Source organism: Bicyclus anynana, chromosome 19 (assembly GCF_947172395.1).
Source record: "Bicyclus anynana chromosome 19, ilBicAnyn1.1, whole genome shotgun sequence".
Taxonomy (NCBI): Eukaryota; Metazoa; Arthropoda; class Insecta; order Lepidoptera; family Nymphalidae; genus Bicyclus; species Bicyclus anynana.
Window position 1 is genome coordinate 14738523 of NC_069101.1, and position 19546 is coordinate 14758068.

Consider the following 19546-nt stretch of genomic DNA (forward strand, 5'->3'; position numbering starts at 1 on the left):
GGGTATCGAATACATTCTCCGCGGGGCGTCTCCATAGCTTTAATATGAGTAGTGCTACCATATAATTGCTTCTGGGATAGCTGACAAAGCGGAATTTAATATAATAACACTAGCGGATGCCCGCGACTTCGTCCGCGTGGAATTTAGGTTTTCATAAATCCCACGGGAACCGTGGATTTTTCCGGGATGAAAAGTAACTATTCTTCAATTCAGGTCAGGAAGCATCCCTAATTGTTTTTCAAATATAATATAGCCTATAGCCTTCCTCGTTAAATGGGCTATCTATCACTGAAAGTATTTTTCAAATCGGACCAGTAGTTCCTGAGATCAAATAAACAAACTATTCCGCTTTATAATATTAGTATAGATTTTATTGTAACGAGATTATACTGTACGTATATTGTAGTAAGTCATTTTGCAAAATGTTAATGGCCATGTACATAATGGCATCCATATACATAGCTAATATATGGTATCGTCATTTTTATCGATCTATTTTTATAGCTCAACTAAAAGGGCCAGACCACCCTCATTAGAGAACCACCACGCCGCTAAAATTCAGGTTGGTGGGCTAGAATTATAATAATCACTGGACTAACGGAGCTGTTATACACTTACTTTACCGCTCCCGAATAAAATAATATAAGTGTGGATCGACGAATAAGGAATGAGTATATAAGAGGAAGTCTGAAGGTGGCGCCAGTGACAGAAAAATTGAGGAGTAGAAGGTTAGCTTGGTATGGACATGTAATGCGTAGAGAGGAAAGTCATATTACTAGAAAAATGTTGAATGTGCAAGTGGAAGGTCATAAGAGGAGAGGAAGGCCAAAGAAGAGATGGTTGGATTGTGTGAAAGAGGACATGTGTGTAAAAGGAGTGGATGATGAGTTGACGAGTAATAGAAACGAATGGAAAAGATTGACATATTTTTCCGACTCCACTTAAGTGGGATAAGGGTAAGGAGATGATGAAGTGTGGATCGACGATTAAATTTTTCTTTAAATCGTTTTTGATAAATAATCGTCTTCGAAACCCTGAATTTTGATTTTTTTTTTAAACGATTGTTAAACATTGCTTAATGAAGATGTCAAGATTTAAAAGCAAGTTTGTCAAACATGTTAGTTTTTCGCTCTTGGTATGGTGTTTGTTTTTCTAACTAAATTAAAATTATTCATTTATTTACTGTTTACACTATAACGTCTATAATGATGAAACGTATAAAACATCATAATGACGGTTTGTTAAATTAAATGGTTGTCCGTTTAGATCCACTAACCACTTACAATGTTCATCATTATATGTATGTACGTTTCCATTAAAAGTCATGTTGAATTATTCATGATTATGACATTAATAAAAAGTGAATTCATTAACAAAGTCATACAGACTGACAGGCCACTGAATAGTTGAGTTATAGCAAGTTATGCTTATAATTTTTTTTTACAGAAAATGTATTAAATAGTTGTTGGTCTTCAGACCTTCTCTTTTTTATAAAAGTTTAAAGGTTTTCAGCCCATGACCCCTACCATAGACCAGAAAATACCATAGAGTTGACAGGCGTTCCGGCACGCAGGAAGCTCGCCACTCGGCCCGCGTCAATGCGCCGCCGCCTCCAGCAGTGCGCCGCCCATGCGTTACACCATCACTGCAACAACGTAAGACGTACCTCGTCCGTGCAGTCGACGGGCGCTCCGGCCCGCAGGAGGCTCGCGACTCGGCCCGCGTCAGTGCGCCGCCCATGCGCTACATCATCACTGCAACAACGTAAGACGTACCTCGTCGGCGCAGTCGACGGGCGCTCCGGCCCGCAGGAGGCTCGCGACTCGGCCCGCGTCTGTGCGCCGCCCATGCGCTACATCATCACTGCAACAACGTAAGACGTACCTTGTCGGCGCAGTCGACGGGCGCTCCGGCCCGCAGGAGGCTCGCGACTCGGCCCGCGTCAGTGCGCCGCCCATGCGCTACATCATCACTGCAACAACGTAAGACGTACCTCGTCGGCGCAGTCGACGGGCGCTCCGGCCCGCAGGAGGCTCGCGACTCGGCTCGCGTCAGTGCGCCGCCCATGCGCTACATCATCACTGCAACAACGTAAGACGTACCTCGTCGGTGCAGTCGACGGGCGCTCCGGCCCGCAGGAGGCTCGCGACTCGGCTCGCGTCAGTGCGCCGCCCATGCGCTACATCATCACTGCAACAACGTAAGACGTACCTCGTCGGTGCAGTCGACGGGCGCTCCGGCCCGCAGGAGGCTCGCGACTCGGCCCGCGTCCCCGCGCGCCGCCGCCTCCAGCAGTGCGCCGCCCATGCGCTACACCATCACTGCAACAAGCATAGCAGCCGTTATAACACTGCTGTAGTACCTACAAGTCTATGTGCTAAGAGATTTATTATAAGAGTCACCACCACAGAACACAGAAGCTACGTTCTCTTATTTAAGTGTTTAGGGTTTTAACTCCTACTATCCTACTTCCTGCTAATATTATAAACGCGAAAGTTTGTATGTTTGGATGTTTGTTACTCTTTAAAGCCGCAGCTACTGAACCGATTTGGCTGAAATTTTAAAAAACTTTTTATCCCGAAAAAATCTATGGTTTCCCGATATTTGCAAAAAACAATAATTTTGATGGTTTGATGGTATGAATGTTTGTTACTCTTTCACGCCGCGACTACTAAACCGAATCACCTGAAATTTGAAGTTAAGATAGACTATAGTCTGGATTAACACATAGGCTAATTTTTATCCCGGAAAAATCCATGGTTTCCCCGTGATTTGTAAAAACTAAATTCCACGCGGAAGTCGCGTGCGTCCGCTAGTTGAATATAGGTATTTTCTTTAGGTTCAGACTTCAGAGACAGCGAAATTGCACATTAAACTAAAAATATATCCATTTACATTTGAGTAAAGTAAATGGATATATTTTTAGGTATAGTTGTATTGTAAAGTTTCTTATTAAGCTCCTTTGTATAGAGCTTACAAATTACATCTCGCCATTAATAAAATTCATCTGCAGAGGTAACTACATTGTACATACAAGCAGTCCATAGACAGTAGACGCGGGCGTAGCATGGCGTATAATAAATTACAGAGCCAGCCAAGTTTCTATTCACTTCAAAACATTTAAGACAAGCTTTCTTAACAAATGAATATCAAACGCGAAACGCTTTCACGTTGTGTGCGAGTACGTATGGCGCTACGTAAACATTGGCGCACATTACAGACAATTCAGTTATTTATGGCCGTACTGCGACAAGATTTGTGAATGATATGTTTATGTGAAAATACTTATCGCATAGCTTCCTGTTGTAAATAAGGCACTGTCTGAGAATTTATTGAAGCGAAGGTAAGTTCATTAAAATGTTTTACTTGAACTTATTGAAATGTTAATTTTTGTTAACAAATTCTTCAAAAAATTCATGATTATAAGTTCATAGTTCTAGGTTATTAATAATTATAGTATGACGTAGTAACTTTAGGCATAATGTTTACTCATTTTTTCTTATGTTTTTCCGAAAAACTAAAAAATCCATATCATTAATATTACAAGCGGGAAAGTCTGACACTTTTTCGCGGTTAAACCACTATTAATATAAAGCTAAAGAGTTTGTTTGTTTGATTGAACGCGCTAATCTCAGGAGCTACTGGTCCGATTTGAAAAATTCTTTCAGTGTTAGATAGCCCATTTACCAAGGAAGGCTATAGGCTATATTTTATCCCCATAATTCTGCGGGAACGAGAACCATGCGGGTGAAACCGCGCGGCGTGTACTAGTTAGAGATACATACGAAAATGGGCTTTATACCCGGAAAAATCGTCAGTCTCCGCGGGATTAGAAGTAGTTATTAGATAAAATAATTATTTATTAATCAGGAAGAAGTCGTGCAACAAAATGAAAAAAAAACGAGAAAAAGGTGGCCTAAGCCGCGTAGAAATGTGCTATATCGCGTATACTCGTATATTTCTGTGTCTGACGACTGTCTTGTCGTCAGTGTGCGCTATGGATGAGTGTACCCCATATAGAGCCTTTTTATTTACAGCGTCAAGCAAACACGATAACGCACGAGTTGTTTGCACGGTACACTAGCGCGCGCCCGCCACTTTGTCTACACACATCGCGTTTTAATGTGTTGTGACACGTGTGTGTCCTTAATTTTAAGTTTAACATATCAAATAAAGATGGTAGTGATTGGTTTGATTACTCAAAAAAAAAGTGTAAAGTGAACGCGTGAGTTCTTTAAACGTAAAGGTTCTGACAAAACATAAGAACTGCTTGTTCACATGTAGATACCTTTGACCTCCTTAATCCGACTCTGTTGCAAAATTTGCATGCGGACGTCTAATAAATATAAACTACCTCCCAGACTTTTAGCTTTGTACATCAAGCGGTTGTCGAGATTTCGTGATGTGTGTTTACATAGGTAGGCTATATTAACAATATGCGTTATGCTGATGACACAACTCTTTTAACAGGATCTGAGACCGAAATGAAAACCAAACCAAATCAAAATCAAACTGATGATCATAGACCGCGCCAATAAATTGCAGGTCACGGGATTACTGAATTTGTAAATTGTCAATACTTTATACATAGGTATATCTGTAATCCAGCACCGATTCGTGCGAAAATGAAATCCGAAGAAGAATGACCAACTAACAATAATTAGGCAGTCGTATTTTAAAAAGTAGCTTTTAAAGTTGAAAAATAGAAAATGAATTTTTAAAAAAGTTCGAAGAAAGAAGATTAGTAGGTACATACGATTGATTATAAAACGAATATTACATGCAGTGTCGCGAGAAGAATCTATATAAATAAAACACTTATTCACGCTCTCCACGTTGTATTCACGCTGTGGTAAATAAATTATATAAACGCATTAATCAAAATGTTATTTATGAATTACATAAATCTTCTCGATCTAAATGGAACGTAGCAAATGGACTCTGCATTCATTTTTTACACGTTGAATTCAATAGGTAGAATTCTTTTTTAATTTCTTAATGATGCCACACAAATAATAAAAGAGCAAAGGTTACAAATATTATGTAAGTATCTGCCTTAGGTAATCTGTAAACATTTCGCTAGACATTTTCTCTTGCTTTGGTTTTAATTGATTTTGGAACCCTCTTTAATTTTAAGTTGTCGACTTTAATTATTACCATTAACTTATGACATTTCTAAAGTGCTTGTAAATTAAGCCTAATTTAATTAAATGATGGTTTGGTTTCAACTTTGCAAGAAATACGGTTGATATACGGTTTTTATGGTAAGATTTAAATAAAATCTACCATACCAGAAAAATATAACAAAAAAGCGTTCAAGATCTATTAGAGTCGAGTCTATACAGTTTCAATGAAGAGAATGCATTCCGCTTAAAGGTATTTATTTATATCGTTTTCGCTCCTTAATCGAGTTAAACGCCTTGATGTTCGTGGAGGTACCATACCGTTTCGTTTTTTTTAATTATTTATTAATTTATTTACAGTACAGCATTAATTTCAAACTTCATAAACAAATATTAGGTAGGTGCCTACCTCAGACCAATTATAGAAGGACCTGTATAGCACTCATAGTCACGAACAAAATTGTCTGTCATTTTCTGAGGAAAACAAGCTTAGATTTTGCATATATCTTATTAGTTTAAATTTAACTAATAAGATATATGCAAATTATCTAGTTTAAACTAGAAGTTTTTGCCCGTTTTTTACCCAATTCAATTATACAAAAAGGAATTTTTACGGAGCTCTTTAACCGACGAACACGATTACAACTATTTAACATCGATTGTGTAGAGACAGTTTTTGTAATCGCATTAGATCTTTGATCATATACTTTGACAGAAAAGTAACGTCTAGAGAGGCAGGTCCTATACAATAATTGGTCTGAGGTGCCTACAAATATTTACCCACCTGTAATATCTTAAGTAGCTTACAAATTGATATGCGCGCCAAACTTTATTCTTTAACTGTGTGTAACTTTCTTAGGCTGTTCAATAGTTCAGACCTGTGGTTCAGACCTTGCTTAAAACACAAAATTTGTCATTGATCAACGTTTTTCTTTATAGACGAAATTACGTTGTTTATGGTCGTACGTGGTCAAATAAAAACAACAAAACTCTATGAAATCTATGGTATAACAGAACACAAAACACTCGTAGACCGTAATCGCGCGCGCATCTGGATCGATACTGGCATTGTTTCGATTCAAATAACATACTTATCGAATGTCTGTCTGTATCATTAGGTTGCGGTTTGTTTTAAGAGATGTAGCGGTGCATTGTTTGGACCGTTGTTTGCTTCTTACGAGTAATTATATGGTATCAGAGACAATTTACTTAGGAAAGTTGTACGTCAATTTTATTAATGCTCTTTGGAAATTATATACCTACTCGTATTGGTATCGCAAATACGAGTAGGTATATAATCTACAATACAGCCGTGATAGCCCAGTGGATACGACCTCTGCCCCCGATTCCTGAGGGAGTGGGTTCGAATCCGGTCCGGGGCATGTTCGGGGCACCTTTAACTTTTGAGTTGTGTGCATTTTAAGAAATTAAATATCATGTGTCTCTAACGGTGAAGGAGAAACATCGTGAGGAAACCTGCATACCAAAGATTTTTCGTTATTCTCTGCGTGTGTGAAGTCTGCCAATCCGCATTGGACTATTGGCCTAACCCCTCTCATTCTGAGAGGAGATTCGAGCTCAGCAGTGAGCCAATTATGGGTTGATCAAATCAAAAAATTTGTATCGCTGGTCCAGTGGGTCTATGTGGTCTCGGAACACGAGCTTGTGAAACTAAGTGACTGGATGGATGGATGGACATGGTTTCTCATAATAAGCCGAACGAAAAGTTGGACGGCTTGGACGATTGAGGCTCTGGACCATTGAATACTTTTCAAGCTCACCACGTTCCAAACTCTATTATCTGATGATCTCTGTGGCGCAGTAGATTTAAAGAACGGAGGTCCTGGGTTCGATCCCCGGCTGGGCCAATTGAGGTTTTCTTAATTGGTCCAGGTCTTAGTGGGTGGTTCAGCCGTGGTTAGTTACCCTATCAGGTACGATGTCATGTAGAAACCGAAAGGGGTGTGAATTTTCATACTACTCCTAACAAGTGATACCGCTTCTGTCTTAGATTGCATTATCACTTACCATCAGGTGAGATTGTAGTCAAGAGCTAAATTGCAGAGAATAAAAAAATTGTTCAACAGCCCATAGTTGACTACCGATAGTATCCTACTATAGATTCTATCGGTAAATACTATATATAGTATACTTACCGATAGTAGCACCATACAGGCTGACGAGCTTTCAATATCTGCTATGACAAGCTCTTACTTTTCATTGTATTGTTTTATAAATAAAAAATACAATTTAAAATAATCATATCCATTTGTTCATATCTTGAGTCCCCATGGCTCACGGCAAACCTGGTGGTCCCCAACAATAAGGCATTGTGCACGCTTCAGTAAGACGGCGCGCCCTTCCGACGGCCACATCCGCGCCATAAAGCACGGGAGATTATCGCCATGGCACAGATATGGCGCGCCTATAACTCGAAGGTCAAAAATTAAAAAAAAAAAAATTAAAAATTTGAAGAAAAGATATGCTGTTGGTAATCTGACCGCGACTATATCGATGTATGGTGACAGCAATTTAGCAACGGCAAAGTTAAGATTGTCTTTTACCTTTCGTCTATGCTTAAGAGCTTTAGTAATTTTATTTATTTTTAAATTTGTAAGGAACTCTTGGTTTGCGAGTCTAGTCTAGTTTTAGATAACTTGTTTTTTTTAGAAAAATTGCAGCCTAGTTAGAACTAAATAGTATTCTCTATCTCCTTTATAATAGCTTATTCTTTTTTAATCTAAGGCTTTTTAGAGGCAAAGGTTCTGTTAAACCAGTTCTAATGGAATCTAGACAAGTCTAACAAGATTATGTAAAAGCTCGTAATTATGTCTGCGTCTAGACTTAGATAAAGATAACTGATCCATTATCTAATATCTATAATTATAATATTAAAATTACACTTCATTAGTAACATAATTATATCCTTATAAGCAGACATTAATATCAGTCTTTCTAAAGTCACTAGAGTCTTTCTCATAAGAGACTGGATTTGGAGTTAATACCCACCGAGCGGTTCCAATGCAGGTTGGCGAGCTTACGAGTAGGGTGTCAAATGTTTGAAGAAGAAGAAGAAATACTTTATTGCTCGCAAAAATACAAAAATAAATAAATAATTAAATATTAAAATTGAATAATTTAAAGAAAGAATTAGCATGAAAAGGCGGTCTTATTGCTATAAGCATTCTCTACTATACAACCCCTGTCTGATGATGAATATGATGATAAAGGATGAAGAACAGGACCAAGGCCTAACGTTTTCTTTAGCATTACTTATATTATAATATTCCATAGCATCAGGACTTGAACCCAGGACCACATGATCTGTAGCAGCACAGCCTAACCACTGAACCAACGGAACAGTGGTAGGCAAGCAGTATTTCTTTAATTGCTTTCCAATGCATTAATTAGTTAATTAATAGGTACCTAATGAGTTTATAAATTTAAGTACCGTTTATTTTAACCTAAGCTTAAATTTTGATTTACGACACAATTTTTCATGTTTTGCTGTGATTTTATAAAGAAAATTCTAAAAGTGTGTGATTAGTGTTTATTAAAAGGATACGTTTTTGATCATGACAAAAAATCTTTTCGACGTTAAATTCTTTGATAGAATATATGTGTAATTCTAAACTTATCCCGGTTGTTAATAACCTAAACTATAAAAATATTAATGTTATCTACCACATTAATATTTATTCAATTTGAACCAGTAGTTCCTAAAATGGGGATGATGACTAGGTTTGAATATATTGATTTTTATGATACAGTCGGGTAAATAAGGTCAATGTTAACTAATTTATACATAAAAAGCAAAGATTGTCTGGATATTTGCAAAATAAATGAAATTATAAAATTTCAAAATCTATTAAAAATATTTTATCGTAATTAGATGAAAATTCATATAGTTCTAGCTTCCTTACATTAAATGTGACATTTTTTAATATATGAACTATAAACATAAACGCACAAATAACAAAGATATTAGTAATTTTGTTTGAACGCCCATATAAATCTAACGATCATTACATTACCTACGACGTCATCAGTTCGTGCCATTTTGTATGGGGCGTTTTTCAGGGATCCGCGGCAGCGCCGCAAATCTGACTCTTTAAATCCCTGTAGCTCCGAAAGTAATGATCGCAGATACCCTGTTCCTTTTACAAAATTGCTTTACTATTAGTATACTCTTAATTTATATACAATTTAAAAAACTGTCATCATCCCTATTGCGCGTTCTACCAACCAAACAAATAAACTCTTCAGCTTTATAATATTAAGTATAAAAAAGTATAGATTCAAGTAAATAATATTCATGTTAGCATTAATCTACATTCAAAGCAGCTAATGATAAGCAAATGTGACATATCTAGATCAACAATATAAAATCATCAGACGACTATAAAAAGCCCATTCCGATGTGAAGTGATCGTCGTTACAGGTAAAAAACCTCATTTAGATTCCGTTGGCGACGCACGCGGATGGCTTCTACTGTCCGAGATTATAACAAGAGTAGAAGCGACACTAGGTATATATGTGATATTAAGCAGGGTAATTGCCTGTCATTGATTTCTGTACACTATCATATTCATCATCATTATTTTTAGTCGATTGACGTCCACTGCAGGGCCCATGCCTTTTTTTCTTGAGGCAGCCATTTATCCAGGGACTCCCTTTCATCCATTTGATGTCATCGGTTTAACTAATCTTCACCTTCCTATCTTTCACCGGAAAAAACTTTCTGGTGCAAGGTTGTCATTACACCTTGGGACCCCAACGTCCATCGGCTCTTCGAACTAACTATATGCCCCGCCCATTGCCACATCTGCTTCGCGATTCGTTGAGCTGTGTGGATCTCTCATTTCTGTTTCGATCATGCAGAGACGTATGTATGATAAATTGATTAACATTTTGGTTAGCTTTTAACCCGTCTATTTACATTATATTCATGGTCAAATATTAAAACAGTTGGCGACGAAATCGGGACGGTTGCGCCGTGAATATCAATTAATTTTTTGATCATTATGCCGAGTTATGTTCACATACCTGTGGTAAGATTTCATAGAAACTTAGGAGTACTGGTGAAAAACAACAATCTTTCTCTGTTGAACTCTTTCTTATTACCCGACTTCGGCGAAGGCAAAGGGAAGGGTAATGATTTTGGCAGTCTATGTATGTATGTATCTATTCTACCGTAGTGCCTAAGCTAATAAACCGATTTTAATGAATGAGGTGTCAAAAGATTTGTAATAATAGCGCGGGTGATATAGGCTATATAAATTTTATAAAAAAAATACCTGAATTTAAACGTCATATTTTAACCTCCAAAAAAATGAAACCGAGATAATCACTATGTGTTTGGTATCAAAAGAAAGGCCTTATCGAGCACATTACGAATGCTTATATACATCATATTGTTTGAGTTGAAATATATCTTTAAATTGCGGTAGTACGTACAGTTCGTGCGATTCAGTCGTTTCATTTAACTATATCAGAATGGAACGATGCACGGCTAGAGTGTAAGTGATTGGGAAACGGAAAAGTGTTAAATTTAAAAACTATAGACCGACTACGTATAAAACGCTCTAAAAAGGTCGAAACAAGAACATATTTTGGATAGAAATCGGGAAATGCATAGGTGTAAAATGATCATGGTAAAGCTGTGATCGCACCTACTATATGTATACCTACTGTGATTATACAGGGAACTCCTCCATTAAATATAGGTCTGCACACACATATGGATTGGTGTTAAGCCTGATTTTTATGTTATTGATAGTCTGTATGACAAAAAACTAATGTCCATAGAAATTTTCATTTCTCTAAGTAGGTATATAATTAATATATAAGAAAAACACAAAACCTATTTTGTTATTTTATGTGGGTCTGGTTGTATTGAAAGGGCTTCTACGCGATTATTACACGTACCCGAAACCTGAATCTTATCAATCTATTAATCTGTGAATATCTGTTACAAGTTAAGCCAAGCTAATTTCATTGAAGTAGGATGTAGAGAAAATAATCGTAAATACGCTATCGATTGATTAATTATATTATTATTGGTACGTACCAGTACCTATCTATAAAAGTTTTTGCCCAATCAATTTGAATTATTACCAATCGAATTTCGATAAGATTCGTTCTTAAATTAACACATAATTATCGCTTCATATAATTAAGTACATTTTTTTAAATCTTTTTTCAGTAAAAAAGGCATGATGTATGGTATCAACTAATTAAGAGATTTAAATGCTCATGAATGTAAAACGAAAATATCAAATTACAACGTATGGAAAACGATAGCTAATTTGCCTTAATAAGCACTTTGGATGTTTATGCTAATAGATATTATGTTGGACTATTAAATTACGTTTCAATCGAGTTGCGAAGATGCCTACGAATATAAGCCTTGCATACCTACTTTACTTAGGTACCTACCTATAACGCTAAAATGTGTCCGTCCTTTTGTATGTAATTCCAAAATAAATGTTCAAGTAAAACTCATGTTTATTTATTTAGAAACCTCGTGGACGAAGCGTATAGTTCCCGTTCCTTTATTAATCATCATTATCAACCCACATTCAGCTCACTGCTGAGCACAAGACTCCTCTTAAAATGCCATAATTAGGTCAATAGTCCACTACGCTGGCAAGTAGAGCATATTCTCAGGTATGCAGGTATTTAAAATGCACATAACTGAAAAGTTCGAGATGCCCCGGACCGGATTTGAGCCTACACCCTCCGGAGTCAGAGGCACAGATATCCACTGAGCTATCACGGCTCTCTGGCTGAGCTATCCTTTATTACTCGCTGGTAATGTAGCTTTCTATAGTTGAATAGATGTCTAGCAGCGGATAACATAATAAAATTGTATTTTCACAGGAAATTAAAAAAGTTGCGATTTTACATTCTAAATTGATTCTAAAGAAGTATTTTTATCATGTTAAAATTGTGACAAAATTGTGTTTATTAATATAAACAAGGCTCCTAATTCGCTGTGACCTCGATAGGAATGTGAGACGTAATATTTTCATGTTTGTTCAACTTAAGGTCAAGATAGTTGATGTGAGGTCAACCAGTGCTTTCATAACGAAGTAGGTACCTAGCTACTGATTGGGTTAATGTTTATTTTACTTGCTACTTACTGTGTTTTGATATTTTTGATTTCTTCAAATATCTAATACCAACTTGTATGATACGTATAGTAATTTCTAATTATATATATTGAATCTAATGTACTAAAACATAAAACTTAAATAATTACTCGTAAATTATCGAATTTATATTATCTAAATCTATACTTACTAATATTATAGAGCTAAAGGGCTAAAGAGTTTGTTCGGTTGAACGTGCTAATCTCAGGAACTACTGGTCCGGTTTGAAAAATTCTTTCAGTGTTAAATAGCTCATTTATCGAGGAAGACTATAGACTATATATTATCTCCGTATTCCTATGGAAACGGGAATTATGCTGGTGAAACCGCGTGGCGTCAGCTAGTAAATAGTATTCTATACTAGGTAAGACTTAAGAGAGTGAAAATCGAATGTTTATTCTTCTTTGGATAAATTTACCAAAAAATTGAATTTAAATGATAGAAGAAGAACACAAGAAACAAACAATTAAAGCTTTGTTTATTTGATCTGAGACACGTGATAGCCCAGTGGATAAGACCTCTGCCTCCGATTCCGGAGGGTGTGGGTTCGAATCCGGCCCGGAGCATGCACCTCCAACTTTTCAGCTGTGTGCATGTTAAGAAATTTAATATCACGTGTCTCAAACGGTGAAGGAAAACATCGTGAGGAAACCTGCATACCAGATAATTTCTTAATTCTCTGCGTGTGTAAAGTCTGCCAATCCACATTGGGCCACCGTGGTGGACTATTGGCCTATTGGTCCACCACGGTGGCCCACAATGGACTATTGGCCTTACCCCTCTCATTCTGAGAGGAGACTCGAGCTCAGCAGTAAGCCGTTTAAGGGTTCATAATGTAATGTTATTTGATCAAGCAAAATTCGATAAAAAAATTCGTACTTAATACCATTTTTTGTCCGGATTGTGAAGTAAATGAATATGATGTAGATACATCAGATCTCATCTGCGCACTAATGAGGATCGCTATCTGCTGGTAATGTGTCTGCTAACGGCTAACGGCCTCCTCAGTGAGCGATGCACTTTATATGTAGACATCATAATAATCAAGTAATAGAAATGGCGTGTTCCGAGCAGTGTTGCATTTTAGATTTTGGGCGTTGGAAATATACCTTAATTTAACTTCATACTATATTTGAAAGCTTTTTTAACGCCCGTTAAAAAATCTCTCGTGCGAATGAGGGCTAAGGATTATGTTTCTTTTTTTACAAATGCACATTCTAGAATATGTTTTTATAGTCTTTTAAAGACTGCGACTTCACCTCATGTTAAGTGACGACTGACGATGTAATCTTAGATGGAATTGATCTTACTCGGAATAGGTTTATTCTATAACCATATCCTGACGGTTTCTAAGCGGTATCGTACGGCAACAATAAATCGCGTGGTGGTAGAGAAATTAAAAAAAATATATTGAACTTGAGCAATTCAGTTGAAACTAACAGTAAGAAATAATTAACCAACTTTTTTTTAAACTTTAGAGGCGAAAAATTCTCATGTACGTGACATTTCTATTACTTTCTTATTATGATTTCTATGGTCTGCTCGTAACGGCAGCCGTACCTTGGTTAGCGATGCACTTTATAAGAGCACACTAGAAAATTCAATTAAAACACGATTAAGGCAAGTTCTGAGAACATGGTTACATTAAATAATATAATTTGTATTTATACGTTTCTTTTTATGTTTTATTTCGTTCATCATCATCATCATTATCAACCCATATTCGGCTCACTGCTGAGCACGAGTCTCCTTACAGAATTAAAAGGATTAGGCCAATAGTAAAAACCAAGCTGAAACAATGCGGATTGGCAGATTTCACACACGCAGAGAATTGATAAAATTCTCATGTATGCAGGTTTCCTCACGATCACATAACTAAAAAGTTGGAGGTGCATGCCCCGAATCTGATTTAAACCAACGCCCTTCGATTCGAGGGCAGAAGTCATATTCACTGGGCTACCACGTTTCTCGATAGATACATACTGGACTGACGACATCAAGCGAGTCGCAGGGATTTGCTGGATGCAGGCGGCTCAGTATCGTGATGTTTGGAAGTCCCTACAAAAGGCCTATGTCCTGCAGTGGACTCCATCAGCTGATATGATGATGATGATGATGATGTTGACATACCTACTGTAGGTACATAGGTAGTACTTTTTACCTTGATTCAACGGAAATTGTGAAATCAGTATTTTATGCGAACTAATAGGAAACAGTTATAAAACACTAGCTGACGCCGCGTTTCTTATACGAAATGTTATTAAGTACGGTTTCACCCGCGTAGTTCCCGTTTCCGTAAGAATATGGGTATAATATATAGCCTATAGCCTTCCTCGATAAATGGGATATCTAACAATGAAAGAAATTTTCAAATCGGACCAGCAATTCAATTAGCGCGTTCAATCAAACAAACAAACTCATTAACATCATCATCTTATCAACCCATATTCGGCTCACTGCTGAGCTCAGTCTCAGAATGAGAGGGGTTAGGCCAATAGTCCACCACGCTGGCCCAATGTGGATCGGCAGACTTCACACACGCAGATTGAGAAAATTCCCTGGTATGCAGGTTTCCTCACGATGTTTTCTTTCACCGTTTAAGACACGTGATATTTAATTTCTTAAAATGTACACAACTGAAATGTTGGAGGTGCATGCCCCGAACCGGATTCGAACCTATGCCCTCCGAATCGAAGGCAGAAGCCATATCCACTGGGCTTCACGTCTCTCGATATGATGATTTCAACGGAATTTGTGAAAACAGAATTTTACGCGAACTAAAAGAAAACAGTTATCAAGCATTCGCAAAGAATAAAAGAAATAATATATCAGTCCTTAACAGTTTGGTTAACTGAGTGAAGTCATTTAATTACCAGCCCACCATAAATATCCCATGAGTCGAGGCAATAACTGGAATCCTCCATAACCGGGAGTGCTAAGCACAGTGACTTCCGAGCATTGTGGGGAATCGCGAGCCATGTACAAGGTTTCTTGTGCCAGTATGGGAACTTGTTGTTCATGTGACAAGAATAACTTAGCAACTTAGGTCTAGGCCACATTGATACTTTACTTGCGTTTATGGTAAGAGCCCATGATGATAACAGTGGATTTACTCGAGCGTTGAAGATAATTTGATAGATTAGTTAACAGAAAGAATAAATTTAAACTTGTTAACGACAATTTTTATAACTTCACCTTGCGGAAATCGTCATAATTTTTTTTTATGGTTATTTAGGGATTATTTTCTTCAATATGAAAATAAACCGAGCTAGTGAATCGAGAAAGAAATACAACAGGTATAAATTTCAATTTCAGGTCTTAACCTAACGTAATTATCTGGAAATAGCTCGATTAGCTTCTCGTGGATGCATCAGTGTGCTCTAGGCTTTAATAGTTAATACTTCAAGCTTCAAACTCTCATCTCTTCATGTGTATCACATTTTTTATTATAGACAGACATAATATTTAAAAAAGTAATGAGAAATTCGGGAATTAGTGTAATCAAGATCCCAATTGTAGTGCATTCTGTAACGATGTTTTATAACTTTCCAGCCCGAACCCGCGATAAGTTAGTGATTCGCACTTGGCTGGTGTTTTTTTATTAAATCTGTAGACGTGTTGACGCATTTGTCGGATTTATGATAGCTATCAGGATAAGATCGCTGCGGGGGATAAAGAACTGAGGTGCATTTACAAGTTTAGAGGCATTCTTCATTCTGCCGCTTATGCGATGTTATGCGATTAAAAAACCAAATCGCACTTGGTGTACTGGTTGAAACTTTTTCTTTAGATTATATATTAATACATCTAGGCATCAACATGGCTGTTAATGTAGAGTTTAAGTCTCTATAATAGTTTCAAGTTAGCTCGTCACTTAATATCAACTGGCCTATTCACTAATTTGGTCTTTATTCACTACCTATTAAAATAAACTTAAATCAACTGTGAAATGTCATCTATATGATATCCACGAAGGGTTGTCAGTTGGCGCCGGATGACATTTTGTTACATAAAATCTCAATTTCGTATACATACACGACTACAACTATGTCAATTAACGTAAGTCAAAGTTAGTGAATAAGTTTACAGATGTAAAAACTAATTTGTCAGTATCATTTTCGTAACGGCTCGTTGATCTAGTCTAATTGTTATGCAGATTCCTGTCTAGATATTCAAGGTTCGGCCCAAGGCTGAGCAATGAAATATTTACCATTTCTTTTTCTTGTAATAAAATCTCCAAGCCAGGAGTTGGGAAGTTTGAAGAAGTACACTCTTGCGCTTCGGGGAGCACTTTATTCGCCCTGTAGTGCTAACATGAGACCAACGAGATAATCTTGTGAAGATTATACAAACTGGAAATCGTTTATTAACCGTTTAACCCTAAATAGAAAGGGTAAGCTGTACACCGTTTCTGTTTAGGATTATAGAGATATGCTGGCACTAGGGTAGTTACTGCCTTTAACACTTCTTTCTTCATGACTACAATACAAATCTCTAATTCTCTGCAAATTGATATTCCAAAATGGCCGTATATAATTGAATTATCACGGGAAATGTTTCCTATTACACGGCGTTATCATGGACAGACGGCAATTACATCTTTACGACGGCGTTTATATATGGATAATTACTTTTGTACAGTTATCACGGAGGCGGGAGGTTACACACCATTCAACGGAACTTCAGAGAATGGAGAACCTCGTGTCGATATCATGAGATTGACTCTATCAATCTATAGTTATCTACTTTGTTTTGGGAAATTATGGCTAAAAAATGTGTAGTAAAAGTAAAGTGTTATTTTTTCCAATTAAGTATAATTTTTTTTATGAATTTTATGAATTCTAAATGCAACAATTTTAAATCTAAATGATACAAATTTCTAAAAAAATATGGGTGTGACTTTGTAGACGAGTAAGTTAGAAAATTCAGAAGAATTTTGCTGGTGGAAAAGTTGAGATTTTATAAACCTACAAGTCTTATAGTAAATAATAAGTATATTTTCTTAAGAACATCAATATTTTTAACCGACTTCCAAAAAGGAGGAGGTTCTACGTTCGACTGTATGTATGTTTTTTTTTGTCATTACTCATATTCCTCCTTCTGAGGTCAATTGACACAATAACACAGTAACTCTTCTGGTTCCAGCTGAAATCAGCGCTACATGTCCTGATTCAAATAGTCACGTATCATTATGCTGAGCTGGGGCTATTTTCTGGGTTTGTTAAGGTTAACGCAGTTTTATTTCTTTTCCTTCTTTCTTCTATTGCAATTTTTCTTTGTTCTAACATACCTCAATAGTGCAATTCTCGGTGAATTTCAGTCAACCCTTAATATAATTGAGACCACGAGGGGTTGTAGCCAACCTTTACCAAATGTTACACATTATAAAACTACATATAAATTATGGAACTCTGATCATAATGGTAGATATAACCGAGCGTAGCGCGGTACTGTGTTATTGTGTCAATTGACCTCAGCCACAAGTTAACTTTACACTACATTCACCATGCTTTGCTACTAAATTTGGATCATGTTTTTATTATGGTACTATGGACTGTGATGAGATTTGCTTAACTAAACAACAAAAATCCATCGAATTTGGAGTTTGGACTCATTTATCTTGGCTTGGGTGCCTAGTAAGAGTTTTCAACATTTTCATACTGTTACTATCGCGTTAACGTAAACGCGAATTGATATGGAATTGAAACATTTGTGCAGTAGTGTCACTGGATGGCGCTGTTTCAATTGCATAGAGATTCGCGTTTACGTTAACGCGATCGTCACAGTGTCAAACTGCCACTCAGGTGCTTGTATTTTATTCAAAAGTTTACTAAGAGGTTTTTACACACGCGTAAAATTATCAGCTATTGTTATACCTACGTTCCGACCTACCTGCGTCTACTGCCTACGTCAATAAAAGGGTTAACTAATAATTGAGGACATAACTTAACTTATTTCTACCTTGAAAAAAATAAGTGTCAAAACTGTCCTGAAAATATTTGAAGTGATGGTCACCGTAGTCCACGCACCCGACCAAGTGATCTTTAAGTTTCTTCGCCGTATTTGGACAACACGCAATGTTTCAAGGATACCGGTATCCATTGTCTCTTTCACTTTCTTCGCAAGTGAAAGAGACGGCCTCTGTCTGCCGATGGAACCCGTTTGAGATTTTTAGTGTAAGCACCGATGTCAGTCCGTATCGTGATGAAAGATTTCCTCTCTTAAAAGTACATTTGTTTGTGATAAAAGTAATTAAATTAATCGTTCTTGATTTAAATTAAGATTAATTAACTTCATCAGTTGTTTACATGCCATTTTGATTTCTTATTTGCCTTTTTAAATTGAACCTCTAAGGTAGGTCTAGTGAAGGGTTGCACTAAACATAGTGTTTGGAGACTTGGGACACATTTATTATGGTATTGTAGGACTTAAAAAGTATGATTTCTGTTAGACTTACTCGTAAAAAGTATAAAGTATACACTTTTAATTTTAGGTATACTTTTTTTGGATGACTGAGGGCGAGGATGCTGGAATCCTACCTCCCAAAACCACGACCAGTAACTCATTAGTTGCCTAAGCATCTACTGTAGGTACCTACTTATTACCTGATATATTAATTTAAATGGTATAAAAGCACGATTTGATCAACTTGTAACTTTTATCTAGCCATTACCGGCTGTTAATCCATAGAACGTGCCAAACAATCAAACATAAACAAACTTAACAGATTAACCTTCGAAAAACATAAACGTCCTTTGGCAATCGAATAAAAAATAAATTCCCATAATAACATTTAATACCTATGGTTTTTATTGCCGTGTAACAAAATTAATAAGATGATGTTGATGTAGATACTTCGCCATAATAACACGGGGGCCAATCCTCATTTGCGGCTGTAAAATTATCACTTTAATGCCAATGCGGCATAAGGCGGGCATAAAGTGCGCATAATTTAAGTATTTAGTGCCAAGAAATTGCCAGACGGTTTGTGCAGCCGTAATAAATAACTTCAACTGGCGTTCCGTTGAGCATTTATTTTATTGTTTAAAAGAAGATTATTAACCGAATTTTAAAAGACTATCTATCTTGGGTTTCTGGATCCTGGAATCCTGTTATGCGTGCTGTTTTATAAAATAAGGGTGGTGGGTGGGTCGACGACGGTGGTTTCGATCCCCGATTGGGCCGATTGAGGTTTTCTTAATCGGTCCAGGTCTGGCTAGTCGGAGATTTTAGCCGTGACTAGTCACCCTACCGGCACGTACTGCCAAG

General features: G+C 36.9%; 1 protein-coding gene across 1 annotated transcript in view; it reads right to left on the bottom strand.

Annotated features, from left to right (window-relative positions):
* Positions 1-19546, bottom strand: part of LOC112044082 (uncharacterized) — a 63746-nt gene that overhangs the window by 17740 nt on the left and 26460 nt on the right. Inside the window, exon 2 of the mRNA XM_052887236.1 lies at positions 2212-2321. Within this exon, the coding sequence (XP_052743196.1) occupies positions 2212-2307 (96 nt within the window). The 5' untranslated portion in view covers positions 2308-2321. The remainder of the gene's footprint in view (positions 1-2211; positions 2322-19546) is intronic.